At 34.6% G+C, this 21072-nt stretch overlaps 1 protein-coding gene across 1 annotated transcript; it reads right to left on the bottom strand.

The window, feature by feature from the left end:
• Positions 1-224: 224 nt before the first annotated feature.
• ich (ichor) lies at positions 225-18591 on the bottom strand. Its single transcript, XM_008192918.3, has 2 exons — positions 18042-18591; positions 225-3504 (listed from the first exon to the last, which is right to left on the bottom strand). The coding sequence occupies exon 2, from the start codon at positions 3413-3415 to the stop codon at positions 1949-1951; it is 1467 nt and encodes a 488-aa protein (XP_008191140.1). The 5' UTR covers positions 3416-3504; positions 18042-18591; the 3' UTR covers positions 225-1948.
• Positions 18592-21072: the final 2481 nt, after the last annotated feature.

Consider the following 21072-nt stretch of genomic DNA (forward strand, 5'->3'; position numbering starts at 1 on the left):
TATTCAAATGCACTCGCTCTTGAAGTGGAACGCGACACACTTTAGTCATGACAAGGGGGCTCCGGGGGGCACCAACTATGCGGACATGCTTCCTACATTGACGGACGTGGTGCGCAAACGAGGACATCATCCTAGGAGACTCTTCTTGAAAAAAAGCACATTTTGCCACGATAGGCCCCACCACAAGCGCCCCACATCCCCCACCAGGTGCAGAAAAACACGAGTTTTTAAAGAATTTTTCATATTAAAAATAATGGTGTTCATAATACAACATACTTATTAATATAATCAACAATAAAATAATAACAATAATTAATTTAAGTGTCTAAGGGGCTACCTAAAACTATTTGTTTACTGCACTTATCCTAGATACATACAAAAATTTATTTGTCGTCAAGCTATGTGTTATTTATAAATTACAAGTATTTTTACTTATTTTCTGATTATCACATAATCAAACTATGTTTAATAAAACTTACGTTTCAGTACTACGTCGGGGAGTTTTCGTACGTAGCGACAACATGTGACAAAACTGAAATCACAATTGCTAGGTGCAAAGCAACTTTTGTGTTAGAAAAACTGAGATCTATTATACGTTGGTCCAGGAAGACGCTTTGTTCTTACGAAAGGGCAGAAGCAACGAGTAATAAATAGGAAAAGGGGACTACACATAATTACACAATTTACAATAGGATTCGTTGTGAATTCTGCCTTAATTAAAACTTTCCTAGGTACAATCAATCAAAGATTTACACGATACAATTAAATATTTTGTAAAAATACAAATACTTAATTATTACTTAAATATTAAGTATTTTATTTTTTATCACAAGAAGTGCATTAAAAAGAGGACCTGAGAAATCTTGAACGAATTTTACATCAACCGACTAAATACAACAAAGAAAACAACAAAATAAGGTTAATATAAATAAATAGAACGTGTGAGAAGGCAGGGGTTAAGACAGAAAACGAGACATTATAATACAAGTTTAAAATAAATAAAAACATATACCACAACAATGCGCAAAACGTAATAATACAAATAAATAATAAAAATAGGACAAAGAAAGCCACCAAAGAGTGAACTGTGATATTCCTATAGAACTTAGATTCGTTGTTGTTTGCACCGGCTCACTAGATGAAATTGCACATTGTCCATTAATAGGAATATACATTTTGTTAAATATGAGGTACCTTTTTTATAGCACGTTTGGAATCGACGGGCCAACCAGCAAAAATACAAAACGAACAAACCAAGCATGACTTTCACGAGCATAAATCATGGAACGAAAAATGTGAATTTCATAAAATTATAGTAGCACAACTTGAAGGTTAGATTGTGTACCAGCAGAGGGCATGGTGAAGTGGAACAGTGTCACGCAGCGCAATGTAGTTTCGGGATCTCCTCATAAAGCCGAACTGTACCGGGAACGGCCGCCGGGTGAAATTTTTAGGAAAAATAGCCAACAATTCGAAGTTGCCCCTAATTCAAATGAGCTCATAGCTCAGTTATTATCTATTTGTTTAGAAATTGTTTATTTCATTTTAAAACGGCACGGATTTTTTTCATGCATTTGTATTTCATACAAAACTACTGAAGGTACCAGTCCGTAACAAATATTTAAAATGGGATAATAGCTGAGTGTGAACTGGTTTAATTTAGGAGCGACACCCAATTATTGTATTGTTTGCTATTTTTCGTAAAATTCAGTGTCATTTCGCTTTCCATTCTCAGTACCGTTCAAACTTAAACTCTTAATTAATCGCTTTAAACGTTGCAAAATGGCAAGAAACGAGAACCTGAGAAGTTTCCTCCAAATTTTTGCTCATTGGCCTGACCTAAGTTGGCGAAGTGCAATAATAAGAAGTGTTGTGGGGCTCAGTGACATCATGACACGATGTCATGCGCTAAACAAGACTCCTTACCTTCGCCCAAACCCTACAAGAATCAATCGCGTCCGATCCTCTTGTGTATCTGCTGATGTTTCAGCAAGTGTGCTTTTTGCCGAAAGGCCTTGGCGCAAGTATCGCATCTAAAAGGTTTCTCCCCCGTGTGAGTCCTCAAATGCACCTTAATATTGGACTTGTTGAGGAAGCCCCGATTACAAATAGTACATCTATGAACCGGCTTCTCTTTGCCCAACAAACCTAAATTCTGTTCGTTTTGGAACACCGTCGAGGTGGCTTGCTGCGCTTGTTTTTTCTGCGCCCGACTCCTCGACTTCTTGGGGGCGTTGGGGGTGTTGGTGGTGGTGGTGTGGGGGTAGTTCTGGCCGAGGAGGTCGGGACTCCTGATTCTGTGGTCCTGGTCCAGGCTGTGCACCCCGTACTGGGGCATGAAGCGGCCGTTGACCGTCAACAGGAGGTTGTCGGTGGTGGAGACGACGTTCGCTGGCGGACTGGACGTCGTGATCAGGTCGCTGCCAAAGTTGGTCGAGCTGGGGGCCTCTTGTTTGATAGGGGGGCCGTTCTGGAGCCGGTTCTGGAGCAGGGGCATGTATCCGTGTGTGAGGAGCGTTTGCAGGGTGGAGCTGCCCTGCTGGGGCTGGATCTGCTGGGGCTTGGTGTACTCTGAACTCGTCGAAGGTATCACAAACTCAGAGAGGCCGTCCTGGGTGATGATGAGGTTCTTTTGCTCGCCGCAGGTCTCCCCGATGAAGGCGTCGATGTCCATCCAGCTGTCCCTGGAGCCGGCGGCGTCGTCTCCGTCGGGGTTGGTGTTGGGGACGGTGGTGTCGGCCATCGCCGAGCCTATGATATTGGCGAAGTCTATCGCAATGTCGTATTCGGCGATTTCCGTCTTTATGTGCGTCACTGAGTCGGCGGAGGGGTGGCTGCAGTCCTCGTACATTTTCGCACTAGACACTGAGTCAGGGTTAGCACAGTCTGAGTAACCTAACTTGACCACTTCGTCGACGGAATACATTGTTTTCGCACAGTCACCCGCAGAGTCCGCACTCACATTACAAGTAGAACTCGAGACAATGTTCTGTTCGTTGTAACTGTTGTAGGTGTTGTTGTTCTCCTCGGGGATCCGCTGGGATATCGTGTGGTAGTGGTGGCCCTGGATCCCGTTGATGGAGAGGTTGGCGGTGTAGCCGGTGAAAGGGGGCAGAGGCTTCAGTTCGGCTAAACTGGAGTTAGTAGGTTGTGAACTTAAAAACAGTTTGTCTAAAGCGTCCGTTTCGATCTCGTTGTCGTCTTGACTGATCGGGGAGTCCAGGAGGAGCTTGTCCGCCCCTAGGTTGCTCATTGAGCTGTCTAGGGTTAATGAATAGTCGTTTTGAAGGTTGATGTTGGAGTTTTGCCAACACGTGGAGCTGAAGAGCGAATCGACTTCGTCAACGTGAGAGCCATTGCCGCTGACTGCCATGTTGGTGCCACCAGATACGTTGGGATATTTCATTGTTGCCATTTGGGGACGGAGGCTGAGGGCTGGGGCCACCGCGCGACCTTAGTTCACGCGGCACGGGAATAAGGGCGTCCGCATCGCTGAGGCCGGACCTGGAACAACAAAACAACTATTTCAGATTTTTGTTAAAAACAATCAAATGACATAAATAATAATTAATCCTACCAGTGGCGTATTTACATTTGGGCTAATATTTCTATTTTAATTAAAAAAACAGTAAATAGACGGGTAGCATGATTTAATAAAAAATCATCTGAATTTTTAGTTTTTGTCGTTTTACTAATTAACAGTTCCTAATTGCTTTGCAATGAGTTTTTGGTAGTTTTAACTCGTATTACGATGAATAACGGTTAATAAAGCCTGAGTAGAACACAATACAGATACTTTTCTTCAACAAAAAGTCAATACATTGAAGAAGACTGTCCAAAAATGGCTTCGTCTTTTGAAAAACAAAAACTTTTTAAATAAATGCTAGGTGATTTTTTAAGAGATATCTTGGAAAATAAAAGGCACATTTAAAAATATCTAGTCCATGCTTGGTGACATTACAAAGAACTTTTTCAGGTTTTTTAATTTACTTTTCAGAAATATCTTGCATTTTTAGAAAACTTGTGCTAGAACTAGGTTTGATATTTTATTAAAATAAACTAGTGGAAAAAAGTTAGAGATATTACTAAATTTTTGAAAAAAATGCATTAAAAGGTGGAGCATTGTGTTTTCTATGATGTTTTTTTTTTTTGATCGTCTAAAGCTGTACACTAAACAAATTCTATCCACTTCCTTCAGAGAATCCGAAGGAAGGAATGAAGGAATAAGGAGCTTCAAGAAGGTCGATTACTGGTAAGTGATCCTTTTATTGGCAAATTATACCATCTTCTAATAAATCACGCGTCTGGTTTGCGCCTAAATAAAAAAAACGTTTATTTAACAAATTAAGTAAAAATTTATAATTCTGATACCAGGGTTCGATAGACTAGCAGGTAAGGATTCACTTAGTCTATAAACTTTGTATTTAAATTAACAGTTAGTGCCCAAAATCTCACAAAACTGCTACGACTTTATTTATTAGCAAAAAAAATTAATAAAAATTAAAAAGGATCCTTATCAATGAACAGGCTGGTGTATAAAATTTCAGGATTTTCATTTTATTAGAAGTCGCGATTTTCTTGGGTGCGCGATATGGTTGGTTCACCTGGTACATACTTACATAGGCATTTAATTAATGATTTTTTTTTAGGTTCCAATATCCGGAAAGTGATATAATTTATTTAATGTTAGAATAATTATCTAATTAATCTGGAGAAAAAAAAGAGATATTGATCTCTTTTCGAGCAGGAAGGTTTCTATTACAAAAGGGGTAAGTGTAGGTACTACAAAAAATGTCCTCCTGTCAAAAAAATGACCTAATAAAAAATTGTAAATTCTTTATTTTCTGATTTGTCCAATAAATGTTTTTTTGGACGAAATGTTGTCATCGGCAGGGGCGGCAATGGACTCAAAACTTCACTGAATCCGGCCCTGCATTCAACCAAAACGGAACTTTTTGAGGCTTGAATTGCAAATGTTTACACTGTGTTTCACAAGTGCTAACTCAGGTAGTACTCATTTCCATCATCCGAAGCTGACTTTTTATAGGCATGGTCCAATGTCACGGTCTTGTATTTTCTCTACGTGAAGAGTATTTGGCTAGTCAAGGAAAAATCGCAGTGATCACTCAAAGTCATTTAAATATTAACGGTGGATTCCGATTAAGTGTTGCGAATGTCTTATGCACAGATTATGTAAGCATTGTTTGTAAATAAGCACCAGTCAATGGCCCAAACAGGATTTTAACAAAATCTCATCGAAGATGACGTTTTTGGTGGCCTAGATGTTAAATTTTAGATAGACATTGTATGTAAAATTATTCAATTGAATTTTAATGGATACGTATCGAATATGAATAACGTCGTGTACCTACCTAGCAAGTGGAGTGAATTTATGATTAGGGTACGGCTAATACGACTACATACAAATTTGTGCCTTACGGCTTTACTACAACAGATTTAATAACACATGGGTAACTTGACCAACTTATTTAATAACAGTCACTTGGAATACTACATGTATTGAAATAGTGACTGGCTTCATATTTACAAACATTTCTACGATGGTATCACCAATTGGCAATAATGATGATGCACTACAACCACAGGATATCCTCATACATATAGCAGGGCAACATGTGCAAAGGATGAGAAAATCACAAGCCTTTTGTAGTTCAGATTTTTTGCAAGACAAAGTTCCATAGATGCTATACCATTTGGCATCTTTCCCTAAAAAAGTCTAATTTATGGCTTCAATCGGCCAGGATTTTTTAATAACGACTTATTGAGGGACTCAAAAAAGTTGTCCAAAATCTCTTTTCAAGATTATGTGGAATCGGTCCAGATTCAGAGCACCTCAGTATGTAAAACCAGCCGGAAAAACAAACAGGTTCTTGGCCACGTTAGGTGTAAGCAAGAATGTACTGACTAACGACACGTCATGTAATGCTAATGCGTTAAGCATTAACGTAAAGAGTACAATTTCCAGTACCACTTAAGAAAAGAATCTTTTCCCCACAAAACGGTTTTAGAGCGAATATCTCGTTAAAAACAAAGCATGTGAAGTGGGGCACGGAATCAGCTCAACCAACTTCACTTTCAATTCAATTAACGGTTTGTCCGCAACGGCAGCAGCAGTCGGCATTCGCTCTATCATCCAAAACATGACGCACTCTGTACCGCTATCCGCGCCGCAAAAGAGAACTATATGACTACCATGCCGCGATACCACCTGGCACCAGCGTTGCCAGAGGCAGGTTAACTTTTTCCTTTTTTTTTTGAGAAAAAATCCCACACAAACAGTACTTCAGATTTAATCGAGTTTTCTTTTTTCAGTTGTGACTGTGGAAGGTACGGTACTAACATAACTAACAAATAAATATGTCTAAATTGATAATTTTCTCAAAAATATGTTAAATCAACTATTTTTCTTTCACCATTAGTGGAAGGGAAGGTTGATATGAAAAAAAATCCCCAAAAAAGGGAATTTCCCCAATAGCTGGCAACACTGCCTGGTACTACCTATGCTAACCGCGTTGGTGGGAGGTAGGTCCGTCTGTGTGTCTGACGGAAAGTGTGTTACCAGTCCTTCTCCCACCAACGATCAAAACAAACGACTAACGGGTAACGGTACTATTTCACTTCCACTGCTCTCATCATGATCCTGCATGTGCTTGATGATGATGACAATCAGAGGCGGACCAACAGGAATTTCTGTTTTATAGTCCTACGTTTTAAAATCATTTAATGGGGAGTTCAGCCCAAAATCGAATTATCGTTTTCAACCAGAAGGAGTAAAAATGCCATTTGAGAAGGAAAGGTCATTGGAGGCCGCAGACGGAGACTGCGATTTTTTCCACACAACGGAAATGCCGGACGTTTTTCCCCTCAACTACACTTGTATGAATGGAACAAAGACATGTTTTTAAATTGCGTTGGCAGATTACGAAGGCTGTATTTCAATTCGTTTAACGCAAAGTAAATAGCAGAAACCGTTCTGTAATTTATGCTAGTTTCGGTACTACCGAAATGGGCTACTTTATACAAAATACACAACATTACAAAAAAAGTAGCAACACTGCAAAAGATCCAAACTCCGGTTCCAAAACAAAGTTTGCTACTTCACAGTGATTTTTCGAACTAATTTACATAATTTTTCTTTCGATGAGAGTTCCTGAAAACAGATTTGAAGAAACTGCAATGTAGTATTAAAAAAATGCGCAGATAAAGACTTTCAAAGAAAAAAATAACTAATTTCTAGCATTCTTACGATAAACTAAATTAATAAGTACATACAGCAAAAAAATGCAACAACAGAAGGTTTTCTCGAATCAAGTTGGTGTGTTAAATTGACAACATTCATATAAAAAAACTCTTTTTTTTTAATTGTTGTAATTTGGCTATAATAATCTATTGTCTGTTAGAAAATAAAACCTGAAATGATTATTTGGCTATAAATTGTTCCCTCTTGTATTTCTGCACAACAATAATCAAATTAACTGCTTAATAAAGGATGATTTTAAATAGTGATATTCTTTGAAAAGGATTCGAACGATAAAACCTCTTATTTCTAATAAATCTTGGTAACAGCATAAAAGCAAAGTAATCTTAAAAAAAAATCTCTCAAATTCTGTAAACATTTTATTAATCTATGAAATGCTTACAAACAAAACTAATTTTTTGAAGGTAAAAAAAAAATCTTGTAGATAAAATTCATTTTAAACTTATACACCGAAGATATTGTGTTTTGCTAGAAAAAATTTGGTATACACAAAAGTATTATATTTTTTTGTTCAGCAAAATAAAATCTTCACTCTATAAGCAGGAAATAAAGTACCTTAAAATTTTAAAATATTAGGTTCCGTTTCTGGTACGATTAAAAATTCAGTTAAATTTTATCTCTCAGTTAGTTGCTAAGTTAGTGCGTATCTGAGCGATGGTGCTATGTTTTAACTAGATTTAAATTTATCACTCCGTTAAGTATTTCCAGAAACTGGGCCTTAGACATTTTTTTATTTTAACCTATATTTGTTAACTAAAAACAGCTTTAATTTTATTAACGTCTTTTCTTTGGAATATTAGATTTTCATTTTATATAACTCGGCTGTCGCAAGCAAAAACAGACATGTTTTAGCTTAGGGAAGTAGCACAAGTGTGTAAGCAGTGGATTTAGAAAATCACTAGGAGTTACCTAAAGTTTTTCGTTTTTTATTCACCTAGTACGCAACAAATCTTGATGATTTATGTTTTATTTATTACGTTTCATAAATTCCACAATCCCGCATTCCAGAACAATTACTCTAGTTACAATTTTCACAAAATATGCTTTTTCTAACTACAATATCTTTTGATATTTTATAAAAAAAAACACTTCGGACACGAAGTTGATTGATTAAATTTGTTAGTGGAACAAGCTGATGAAGTCAGTTTTTAATTTAGACATTAAGTGTCGGTTAACAACAGGTTCCGATCTCGAATTGAATAGTTCGACCACCGGTAAAATTCGACGGTGTTTGTCTAACGGCACATTTAGCTCAAATTTACGGTATTTAAAAGTAGATTTTTAATGCATCGTACGATATAGGTAACGCATAGTTAACCTAAAAAATTACTGTTTTGTAACAATAAATAATAAATGCGGGCATCTAATACCGTAAAGCACGTGAATAAAACATATTTCCATCGAAAATAACACGAAAATCATGCCCTTATGCACGGAAAAATTCGATTAGATAGCGTAACGGGACGTGTGATTAAAATATTCGGCGAGATATTGTAAGAACTCGTTTATAATAATACTGTCCTAATAAATGGTTTTTGTGGCATTGTTTGTAAATGAGTTCGGATCGATTGTGCGGTATCTCTCTGATCTTAATGTTGACGTTAACTGTTTTATTCATTTTGTCGGATTGAATCGGACAAGAACGAATTGCACGTACGATTCTACTCTAATGAGATTTCAATGGCCATACTGTTGAGGTTTCTTATCTATGCACCATCGACACCTGGGGCAACTTGCCGTAATCAGTTCTCGTTAACCTATTGACAGACAAGCAATATTTAACCAGCAATCAGCAAGGTATTAGTCGGATTTACAATTTACAATGGAATTCTGACGCCATACGGCGATTAGGGTTTGGGTGGAGGCGCCGGGTCTTTCAGTCCATCTCTCCACCACTACTGATCCCAAGAACTTGCATAATGATTCTCATTTAAAAATTAATGAGATGACTTTTAGGGCTAAGGCAGGTGTTTTTATACCTGACACTGTGTTTGTACCTGTTTATGGAAATCGTTGACTCGATTTTAAGATTACGTAACAATAATTAATATCCCTCCTATTTCTTTAACCAAATTTCTTATCGATCTATCGGTTTTTAAACACTGTTTAAGTTCGGGATGATTTAAAGAAGTGTTTTCAATACTATTTAAAAAAATATTATATTGTTATACGAGTTTTATAAGAAGTTCTATTGCGGCACCAATGGTTTTGGAGCACGACCAAGGAGTGCCCCAACTAAGTCTTATAAAACGAGTATAATATACTATTTTTTTACTTTCTATTTTTGTTTAGTTTAACTTGTCAAAATCTGTTCAAACTGTTTCCTCTTAATTTTGTTAATTATTCGGACTTTATCAATAAACGATTTGACGCTGTGAACACTAAATTACAATGCTGACTGATGATACCCAGCCCAGCACTAAAACAACTCCTAAAAATTTACTAAAAGGAGTTGCAACTTTTGTAAAACTACTTTCATTTTCACAATAAACAATTTGTGAATGCAAAGTAAAAAAATACATTTTTGTCAGATTTTTGCACGAATCTTAAAACAAGACCAATTTTTAGATGTATGTTCACTATTCATACAAAATAAGCAGTCTGGATGTTTTTCAATAACCGTTTTGTGTGGTTAAGAACAGAAATTCAATTAATTTACCTACAGAAAATTCAACAAATTCCAAAAGATTATAACATTACCTAAACGGATTTAAAAGCATTAGAAGCAAAACGCTAATTCTTTTTTCGCTGATAAAAGGTTTTAACATTTCTCTAAACAGGAATGAATGCGGGTAGGAATATGAAACGCAAATAATTTAAAAATTAAGACTCAACCATCTCTTCAACATTTAAAGTGAAAGTTGATAACACGCTTTTATGACTACAAAAGCACAGCGCCACAATAGCATTAAAAACTTTAAAAACAGCAATTTTTAAATGGCTTCTTGACACACAATCATGAAAACCTTTTCACACAATTTACGTATGATGGAAGAAGTTTGGTGAACTTCTGGAAAGGCACGAATTTTTTTGTTTTGTTAAACATACATAATTGTCTATTAACTATTAATTTCAATTAATGCGTCAATAAAAAGGTCCAGTCTACTGAACCAGAGTGACTTTAATCAATATTAATTACATGTGATGTCTTTGTAATAACAATAACCAACCCCTTAAATATATGAACCAATCATATCTAGGAAAAAACAGTGTCTCTTAGGTAATACTTGTTTTTTTCTGTCTCTTATCTTATAACAACTTTTTCCGTCATTACTTCTGCAAAAGCTGCCACTTATAAAATTGTAATTTGTCTATAAACCTAAAAACAGTTTGAAACTGAAAATGTGACGTAATTAATGACTTCGCACATTTAAGGGATTACCAAGATGAAGAGTCAGAATTAGTAAAAGAAAGTAAAATCAACATAAACAAACTTTCCAAAATCAAGAATCCGATGTTTTTAGATACCATTTTGCTTACTAAAAATTATTTTAAATTCACTTTTGCTGCTTTTGGTAAAGTATAGTTTTTGTTATAACTGTGGGTTTTCTGCTACAATACAAATAAACACAGACCTTAGATTGTTCAAGAAACACTGTTTAAACAAACAACTAGGTCTTTCGCAGCCATTATATCACGTAATAATACACTCTGATTAATAATAGTAAGTGCTTCAATCTCCTCAAGAAGCTGTTAAAGAACAAAAAAGATTTCAAATATTCATGCAAATGATCTTCTCATTTGCCCACTTTTCACCTTTAAACTTTGGCATATTAGTCACAAAGCGCTACAGGCGACCTTGAAAGTCCTTGACTGCTGAAATCGAGGTTACCGAATTTCTTTTTTAAATACCGAATTTTTCGTTAGTCAACATTTCTTCCAAAAGTGTGGAATAACAACTTGGACATTTACATTTCCAGGAAGCAGCTGTTCAATAACAAAATGCATCATATATTGTATTCCGTTATAAGCAAATGTGACCTAAATGTTGTCAATTTTTACAGTTGGCAGTTATAGGCAGGAAAAAACCGAAATAAACCGAAAAATGCGAAGATAAATTGTTATCACGCAGCTGAACAAAACCGGTGGTTTACACTTGCATGCTGTGGATGCATAACATTGCAGATAGCTAATTTGCAAGTGTTTACGCAAATGAATATAAGTGTCAAATAAGCTTTGTTTATTTATGTTTATTGTTCTAGATTAGAGCTAGATTTAGCACAGATTAGAGCAATTTGTGTTTTTGCTTTCTTCTAAAAACAGGTTTAATTAATTTGTATCCTAGATCGGCATCGAATAAGGACAATGTGTGCAACGAGCCTAAATACCCATCTGACGTTAAATATGTTAATTGGCGTTGTCGCAAACCTCTTCACTTTTGAAAAACGCATAACCCGAATCAAACTAGAGTCCCATTTGTCATGTGCCAGCCACCATCACCATAAATATAACTTTCCTCCCATTGTCATCCCATAAAAATGCACCTTTTAATCGTTATTCGATTATTAATGACAATCGCTTGCCAAGTGTTGTTATTCGGAGTGAATTTCCTAATGGACACCATTGAAGCGAGCATAAGTTGGAGAAAGTGGTCAGGAGTTTTCGAGAACTTATTAATCACCAAGCCATTGACTTCGAAGAAATCGAGAATTGGTCCAACAGGAACCATCACTGGCGTTTTTTCCAAATATGTGCCAACGAGATGGACAGTGAGGCAATTGAGGAATAACCAGAAGACAAGTCATCGCCTTCGTTGCATCATGGCATCCGGTTTTACTGTTTAATTTATAAATTGTGGCCATTTATGACGTTCTTACTTTTTCTATTGTTTGTGGAAATTAGTTAATTACAAATCAACTGAAGAAGAGATTTTCACTCCGGCATTTACATATTGATTGGTGTTTTGATGCAATCCTGGTTTATGATTTCAACTAGGGTGAAGGTGCCAACAGTGAGGCAAGTTTTATGATGCGTTACGAGCTGTTTAATAAATATGCAGTTAAAAATAGTACGAAATTATTATTATAACACAAGTTTCTAGATTTTCTCAGTCAAAAACATCCGAAATTTTCCAAAAAAATAAAACCTTTAGCAATATACAAATAGATGAGAAAGCAGCAATCAAGAGAAAATTGGTAAATCTGAGATAACCTCAAGAAAATTCAAAGCAGGAAGAAATAAATGTTAGAAACTCCTAATCTAGAGGTAAATCGCAAATAAAATTTTGTACACCAGATTTCCTACAGATTTTCTTTTTTTTCTAATTTTTTTTAAGATTTCCTATGATTTCCTCAATTTTATACAGCGATTTCTTCTGTTGTTTTTTATGTTCATTCTAAAACAAATAATGCTTAAAAAAAGACGTGGACATTTTTTTACATATTTTCTGCACAAAATAAAATTTAAGCATGGTTTATCATAGAATGACACTAGTAATCATAACATTTTGTTAATAGCTAGCTGTTTTAATACTGCTAAAATCAGAAATAATATTTTTAGAAACTGATATTTCTTATCAAAAAACCATTAGAAAAACTCAAAATAATTTCACATGTAGGTGTAGTACAAAGTACAACGTATTTAACACCAGTCGCTGATTTCCGTATGAATATTAGGTTCTGAGATATAGTGAAAAATATACTTTTAGCAGAATCACCTTGTTTTTATAAGTTTCCTTAGTTCATTTAACAACTTACCTATCTTTGGCAAGATACTCATAGATACTTAGACAAAAAATGACAACTAAGACTAATTGAACACTAAGTAATTATTAACTAGTAATTCTAGTAGTTGAATTAAGTTGCCATTTATTTGGGAAAGATCAAATTAATCACAAACAAAAATGTGAGCTACACAACCGAAAATCTTTTTTTGTAATAATTTCTTAGCGTAATACTTAAACAAAACAACATTTAAGCATCGTTTGTTTAAAAATGTCATTAGAAATGTCATTAATTTAAAAATAATTATTTAATTTTGGCTGTTAAAAATTGAAGAAAAATCATAAAAAAAATTACTTGCCAAGAGGAAAACAATAAGGAGTTAAAAGCAAATGCTATTTTTCTGTGTGACTTATAGTTTTGGGATACATAGTGAAAATATACATTTAGCAAAATTATCCTTTATGAAATCCACCTAAAATAAAAAAATACCAATTAAAATGGACAAGCTCCGTGATAATTAGTTCTCAATTTGTTTGTTTTTAATTGTGAGGAAAAATGAGAAAAAATTGTGCAGCTTAAAAATTTCGAAAAATCATTTAGAATTTTTTTCACAAATACGGACTTTTAACTCAAGTTGGGACTTGAGCACCATAGAGACTCTACCCCTGTAAATATACAGAAACAAAAAAACGTAACTCGAGAATAAAATTATTAAAAAAATACATAATTCGTTTCATAGTTAAAAAAAAGTGTCTCTCGTATTTAGCTAATAACTAAGAAAAAATGTTCATTAGCTTTAATTCTAATTCTACTGTTTTTAGATTAATTTCTATAATTACTTTAATATTAACACTAATTCAACAAAACAATTCATGTAATCTAAATTTAATTTTGTTGCTTTTATTTTAGCTATATCTATTGGTTTATCCAGGACAGGTTAATTTAGATTTTTACAGTTTCGTCTTTTTTATTTTCATGTTCTAATTTGTCTCGATTTGGTACAGACAGACAAAAGATTTTTAAGTTATCACGAAAACAAAGTGTATCTACTTAACTAGTATCTCTGATTAATTTTCGACTTAAAATTTACAGAAATTTTTGTATTTCCAAGAAATTTTATTTAATTTTTATTTCATTTTATTATTTTTTTTTTTGCTTCAGAATAAAGCTAAATTTCCCAAGAATTCTTGCTTCGAGATGGTAAAGTCTTGACCAGAAGCCCTACACTTACGAGTAACTCAGGAAGTCAGGATATAAAAATCTTTTAGTTGCTTGAAAAATTCAGTTAAATTCAAGTCACAATAAGCTAATTAAATTTTAGTGTAATTTGGTTATATTTTTATAAAAAAAAGTTATATTTTTTTTTATAAAAACGCAAAAAAACATGTTATACATTATACAGAGCTGCTAGATTTAGGCGTGGCGAAAATAATAACAACAGCCAGTAAGCTTTTCTTCATGCTTGTTTTACGTTAAAGTTATACACTTTGTTACTATTATTGTTATTATCAATGTCCTGATTTTGAATTTGTTGAAGTTGGTCAGCATTGCTACAAGCAAAACTCGTGCGAAAATCAATAATTTTAGTCAAGCAATTTGATCTATTCCCAAGCAATATCGGTAGGTTTTTAAGTAGGAAACGCGTTTTAGCGAAACAGTACATAACTACCTATTCTAAATTTTAGTTCTAAAAAATCGAAAACTAGCGTTTTTGTAAAATTAAGACAATATTAGCTATTAAAAAAATATCATTGTTTTTGCAAAAGAAATTGTCAGTTTGTCCGAAATTAAAAATTGTGAACCTGTCTGAACTATTCTTACGCAATTTTTGTTGGTTTAAAAAAAAGGTCGTTTAAAACTTTGTTTTCGACCAAAAAAGGCGTTTTAATGATTACCACATGGCTTTTGTTGTTTTTGAGCAAAAAGCTGCGTCATTTCCAAAAAAAATCTCATTGATTTTTGTAACTTCATACAGTATTATTAATTCTTCCAATGCGTTCCACATTTGCTTGTGTTTCTCAAATTTAGTTCGCAATTGTTGGACGGACACATTAATTTGATATGAAATATCTACATTGGCACTTGAAAATTCCTGTTGTTTCGGTGTTGAAGTTTCAAAAAATAAAAAAATGAAGTGTGTAGGTATTAGAAATTCCGTGTAAAAATGAATTTCATTTTCATTTTGAAAAACGCCCCGTCCAGTGAGAGTAGTCGGCAAGCACCCAATAATTATCAGAAAAAGTCGGTGGTATTCCATCGCCAAGAGTCTTGAGCAACTCTTTGTTGGCGTGCTAACCGGAAGAGTCGGTGTGTGTGGGTCCGGGGTGGCGGGGGCCGCCCGGAGTCAGTGATGTGATGTTGGTGGGGGCGCGAGAGGGGCCGGTAAGTAGTCCAACGACCTACTTTGGCAACGACGCATACTTTACTTGAATACTTGACTTGTATCTTGTCTTTGTACAAAGAAGAGATTCTTCGGCCTCGATTCGTGTTTTATTCACGACACGAATTAATCTTCAAGTACCTTACACCGAATTCTTAACCGGAACCGGCGATTTTTAAGCCAAGAACTTTTACTTTTGTGCCGTCTTTGGTAATTATTCACTGGACTTGCCGTTTCCGATAGAAAACACACCACGGCGCTAATCCAGTCATAACCTACAGTAACTTTTACATGAATATTATATAAATTTATGTCAATGTACTCGCTGCGAGCAGAAATTAATTTTGATTCGTTATTATAGTTCAAATGTTGCTGTTTACGGATCTTAATTTGTGTTTACGTCCAACTCCTCTCATGAATATTTATCGGGGGACTTTGGATTTCGTATTTGGGCCTCAAATTGAAGGGTTTTTAAATGATAATTTTTCTCTAATAGACGGAGAAATTGCTTGTGTCTGGACGATGAAGAATTTCAATTATTGGGTTGCGTATTTTTACCTAATCTGTTTTAATGTCAGTGCTGGGCTTGATTGATCGTAAATCAAACGCTGATAACCATTAAATCGGTTCTGCGCCTTCCAACCGACGTTCTGCCAAAGTATAACGATATACTGTTAAACTAACAACACATTGTGTTCTAGGCGGATTTCGACAAAAAATTAACAGGTACTGAATGGAAGGAAGTCTTCTTTTACGAAATACACTTTTTCAGTTGCTCTTTACTTTTTCGATATGAGTTTGTAGAACTTAACCCCGATTACGTTATGATAAGTTTTCTTCCTGATGCAATGACTTATTTTTTATTTTTTCTTAAAATTAGTGATTTTTTTTGGAAAATTGATGTCACTCGCCACATTTTTTTTTTCATATTGATTTAAAACTGTTTAACAACAATAAATAAATAAAACAAATACTAAGAAGAAATAGAGAATATCTTCTCTAGAATATACAAATCCTCTGCATGAGTATCTATCTATACTTACAAATCTTGGAATGTTTAATAGTCTAAAAGTTTACCATTTTGTGTAACTTAGACACTCAAGTGTATTAGTGGAAGGTGGAAAAGAACTAAAAAATTCATACCTACAATTTTATGAGACTGTTATTTTTCAGTGAACTGTTATTTTGAACGTAAATTGCTTGCTCTTTTTCATCTAGGAACTAGTTAAAATCTATTTGCTTTAACTATTAAGTCAAAAAGTATTTTTCTCTTGTTTCTTCTCGCCTAAGGCAAAATAATTTCAACCAACCATTTTACAAAAAAATTTTTTTACCTTCTATACTTATATTTATTATACTTATTACTTCAACGTCTAAAACATCAAATGTAGATTCGTGTAGATATTCTGCAATGTGCCCAATTTTTCTAAACTCTGCTAATCTTTGCAGTTAGCGAAATGATAAAGCAGGAAATCTATCTAAAATGTCAGCTAATCTAACATCTGACATTTTAACTACCTAACATTTATCAATTTGCTCATTTCATGCTATTATGTATCTAGAAAAGTGTAATTTAAATGACGCTTTTGGAGCCACATCTTTTTATTCAAACTCATAGGTTGTACTCATTACGACTAGAGCAGGATTTTATTTCTGCACCAAAGTTTACTACTATTGCCTCGTAAAATCCTATTAAATTATATGCTAAGCGATACAGTTTAAACCGATTAATATTGGAAAGTGTGCTATAATTAACCAAATTATGCTAAAACAAATTTAGTTTTAGCACGAAGACGTTTAAAAATTGCCGAATTGACCCAAAATTTTATTAATAACCTATAAATTTGTCATACACAAATGACTTGTTACAATTGCAAACTTTTTGCATGATGTGGAAGAAGCGAATTTGACCTCTTGCACTTTCGTATCGAGAGCTAGGTCAGAATACCGCCTAACTTAAATTTTCTGTTTTCTCATCATTACTAATGCATGAAAACCGTTTCATTTCAACTAGATTGCAAATTTGGACTTATGGAAACATTTGCCTTCAGAAAATAATTATTTGCGAGAGATGAAGAAAAAAACTGCTGTGATCATGTTTTGAAAATTTTGCTAATTTTTCGATAAAATTTGTTTTTTCGAAGAGGAAACACTTGGTTCCTCAGTTTTTATCATTGGACTAGGGACTGTTGCAATAAAGTGTTACTTCGGACATTTGGTTATTGTTAGAAGAATGTGGATTAAGCTCAAGTGTTGAGAAGTCATGTTGAGAAGGCTTTAAGCCGTTGATTACTTTTGGGTTCAGTTCTGCGAAGCAATTAGTGCGTTTAAGCCCGGGTGTAAGTAGAATTTAGTCCAACGAAACTACCTAAAATTGGTGCAATTTTGTGATTAATTGGTTTCGTTTGGTTACAGTTAGAATTTTTTGCCAAGTGAGTCAGAACCGACCGAAGTTGAAGCATCTTGTTTGATTGACTACCGTCGACCACAATTTTCCACACGACATTCCCATGCAAATAGCAACATTAACATCACATGAATAAAATAACAAAAATAAAACGGGTCGAACTATTGTACATTGTATAGAACAATAATCCATTTTGCGCCTGTTTAACCGAATTTTGCTGGTGAGTGGTCATAACCAGGTCTGAAATCTTGGTTCATGGCCAAGGCGACCGCATCGCGCGTAAAAACCGAGATAAAATGCGAGAATACTTACAAAAAGGGGTAAATTCCGATATTAGTAAAACAAAAATCGGTCACTGAAGTATATCCGCAACAAGTGGGAATAACACACTGCACATCCGTTTTTGAGTCTATTGTTTTTTCGATCACCGCTTGGGTTTGTGCAAAATCTTGCTTTTCCTCCGCAAACACATCCCGAATTCGAGCACTGGCAGCGTTTTCTTTTGTAACACGAATAATTATTTATAAGTGTGTTACGGTGTCATCGGTTTAAGTCCTCGAGCAGTCTTGGATGCTCCGGGTCAACCCATCAATGCACTGTCATTCCGCCGGCACAAGATCCCGGAAACACCCTCGGCGGCACTCAAATCACCACGACACGGACCCGGGAGGGTGTGGAGGCTCGTCGGGTATGCAAATTTTGGGGTCGCAACTTGCCGAAATTTCGTAAACACGGACGTGCTCTTTGCGACAGAGGACGCACTACTGGACAGTGGAAGCCCTACTCAATACCACTGGCCCCTAGAAGTCCCCTCTACAAGAATATAACTGTACCTGTTGTAGATCCATACTGAGTACACTGAGGTAACCTACTTTGGATTGGTGGGGAGGCTCTGTCTAGATGATGACTACAGATTTTGATGTCTTCGGATCGAACCCAATCGGATGCAGGGGTTGGGCGAGGACTAGACCCTAACTGGAGCAATTTTCGCCACACAACCGCCTTATTCTAACATTCGGATTAATTGTCCTATTTGACCACCTGCATTCCGGGACGTTAATGACGTCACCGACTTCATTAAAATAAGTTGGAACATTTCGGCTAATTGGCCGTTTTAATTTAATTACACGTATCTCTTGTATCTTTATGAAATTGTGCACATGCGCGCTGGAAGTGCGGTTGCTGTTCTGATTTACTATTGAAATTTCCTGTGATTTCAGCGTTTTCCGATTGCGAGCGCTCATATTCCACAAAAAATGAAAGTATTTCCACGGTGGATGCAGGAAAATTGAGTTGCAAAACACTTTAGTAAAATTTAATTCAATTAAGACTCGATGTTCGAAATTGTTTGGTTGCTTTCTTAATTACTAAAGTATAGCGACAAGTAAATGAGCTCTTAGGAACGACAGAAAAAGTAATGTTGTCACTTGACCTCAACCACCTGCCGCTTCCGTCTTTATTTAGATTTATTTGCTGGTTTATTACAGTTTATTGGAACAATCAAATAAAAATAATTAAAAATCTTTCCGAGTTTTAATATCAGATGCACATTTGGATTAATAAACTGGTAAACTAGAGCAAATTGATAAAAAATGAACTTATCAAACATTCAAAATGGATCAGGATTGCAATTTTTATAATACTAATAATCATAAATTTAAACAATTATGTATGTCACCCTAAGAAGTAGTTATTTACACAAAACAAATTAAAAATGTGTTAAATAACTGAAGTTATAATTAATTTACCCTAACTTAGTAAATGCGGATTTAATACACACGTCGCTGTAAACAATGCAACTTTTTTTTGCACCATATTTATTTTTTATATAATACAAAAACCTTACTTGTAAGACATATCATTATCAATCAAAATAAAAGTTTTTTGTTAGAGGAAATACTTCCCTATACAAAGAAACTAGAAAATAATCTTTCTTTAAAGATCTGAATTGAAATCAGATAAATAACCCGAAATTGATAATTATACTACGTAACAAAGAAGTTTGTTATTTTGGTCTCAAAATTTGCAAAATTGACCTATTAATTGAATATTTATCTTTTATTTTTTAGAAATACCTACCTTCAGCATAAAACACAATCGTGTCTTTTTTTCACTTAAAAAACAATCTTTTACTGTGTAGACTTATGTATGTAAGGGTTTTAAGCTCGCTTTCTGGTACAATTAAACCTTAGTTAAATTTTATCTCTCAGTTAATTGCTGAGATAATGCGTATCTGATTGGAGGTTTTTTATCTCTCCTGAAACTTCTGTTTCCTGAAACTGGACCTTAGTAAGTTTTGGCACTGTTTTACCTGTAGTTCGTTGTTAGAGTCAAAAAGCAGCAAGGAAAAATATTTTTTTCAATAAACCTTGACATCTTTAAAGTATTTAATCTTTGTTTTCCACATCTTATCGGCGATTACCAATTCCGCCTCCCGGCTCAAATATTGCAGTTCCCAAAACTGAGTAATGTTATAATTATTTAATGAAAAGAAACCACATGTAATATAAAAAATGTCTTAAAATTAAAGTATTCCCTATCTATCTATATTATTGTTATTAGTTGTTACATTTATTAAAGTTTAAAATTAAATCAAAGCGTTTTGTTTGTTTAACAGTGTTGGACGATTTGTTATCATTTAAGTTAATTTAGGTTACACCTTCATATTACACAACCCTTCTATACAAGATTCCTATTGGAAAAACATATAGAAAGTGTGATGGAAAGAATGCTTTCATATACCTGTAAGAAAACCTTTTGTCCAGTAGATCAGCGCAAATTACCTGCGGATTACATCCTCGGGTTCGCCCCAGGCGGAATTTGCATATTGAAATTTAATGATTTTTGACCATCAGCGGCATTTGTTCTACTAACAAATTCTTGGAGAAAAATGGTTAGGCTTTAAAGATTTAGATAATAAAAGTGAAACCGGTAAGACAAACAAGTATTTGTTTTACATGGATTAAAGTTCGTTCTCCTCTCAATAAATACTTACTAGAAAGAATCAGCTTCTTATTAGACAGTTTGAGGAAGTCTAAGTCCATTTAACAATTTTATCAAATAAATTTAACTACTCCTATATGAAGGCATATCATTATTTATTTGCACTTTTGCTATAATTTTTACTGAAGGAATAATTAGAAAGCAGTAGATTCTAGTAAATTATTTTTATATGTGGTTCTTTAGCTTTTAATCGCACTTAGTCTGGCGGTTGACAAATTTGCAAAATCTACAAAAATACAATTTTTTAGTTTTTAGAAAACCGCTTTAGCTCACGTTATTTCGATTTAAAGTTGAAATTATAACGTTGTAACCGCTTATTGAGCATTTGGTCCAATATTGA

Source organism: Tribolium castaneum, chromosome 5 (assembly GCF_031307605.1).
Source record: "Tribolium castaneum strain GA2 chromosome 5, icTriCast1.1, whole genome shotgun sequence".
NCBI lineage: Eukaryota > Metazoa > Arthropoda > Insecta > Coleoptera > Tenebrionidae > Tribolium > Tribolium castaneum.

Bases quoted from the DNA above. Each gene is read 5' to 3' on its own strand.
- ich (XM_008192918.3), bottom strand. From the start codon at position 3,415: ATGGCAACAATGAAATATCCCAACGTATCTGGTGGCACCAACATGGCA.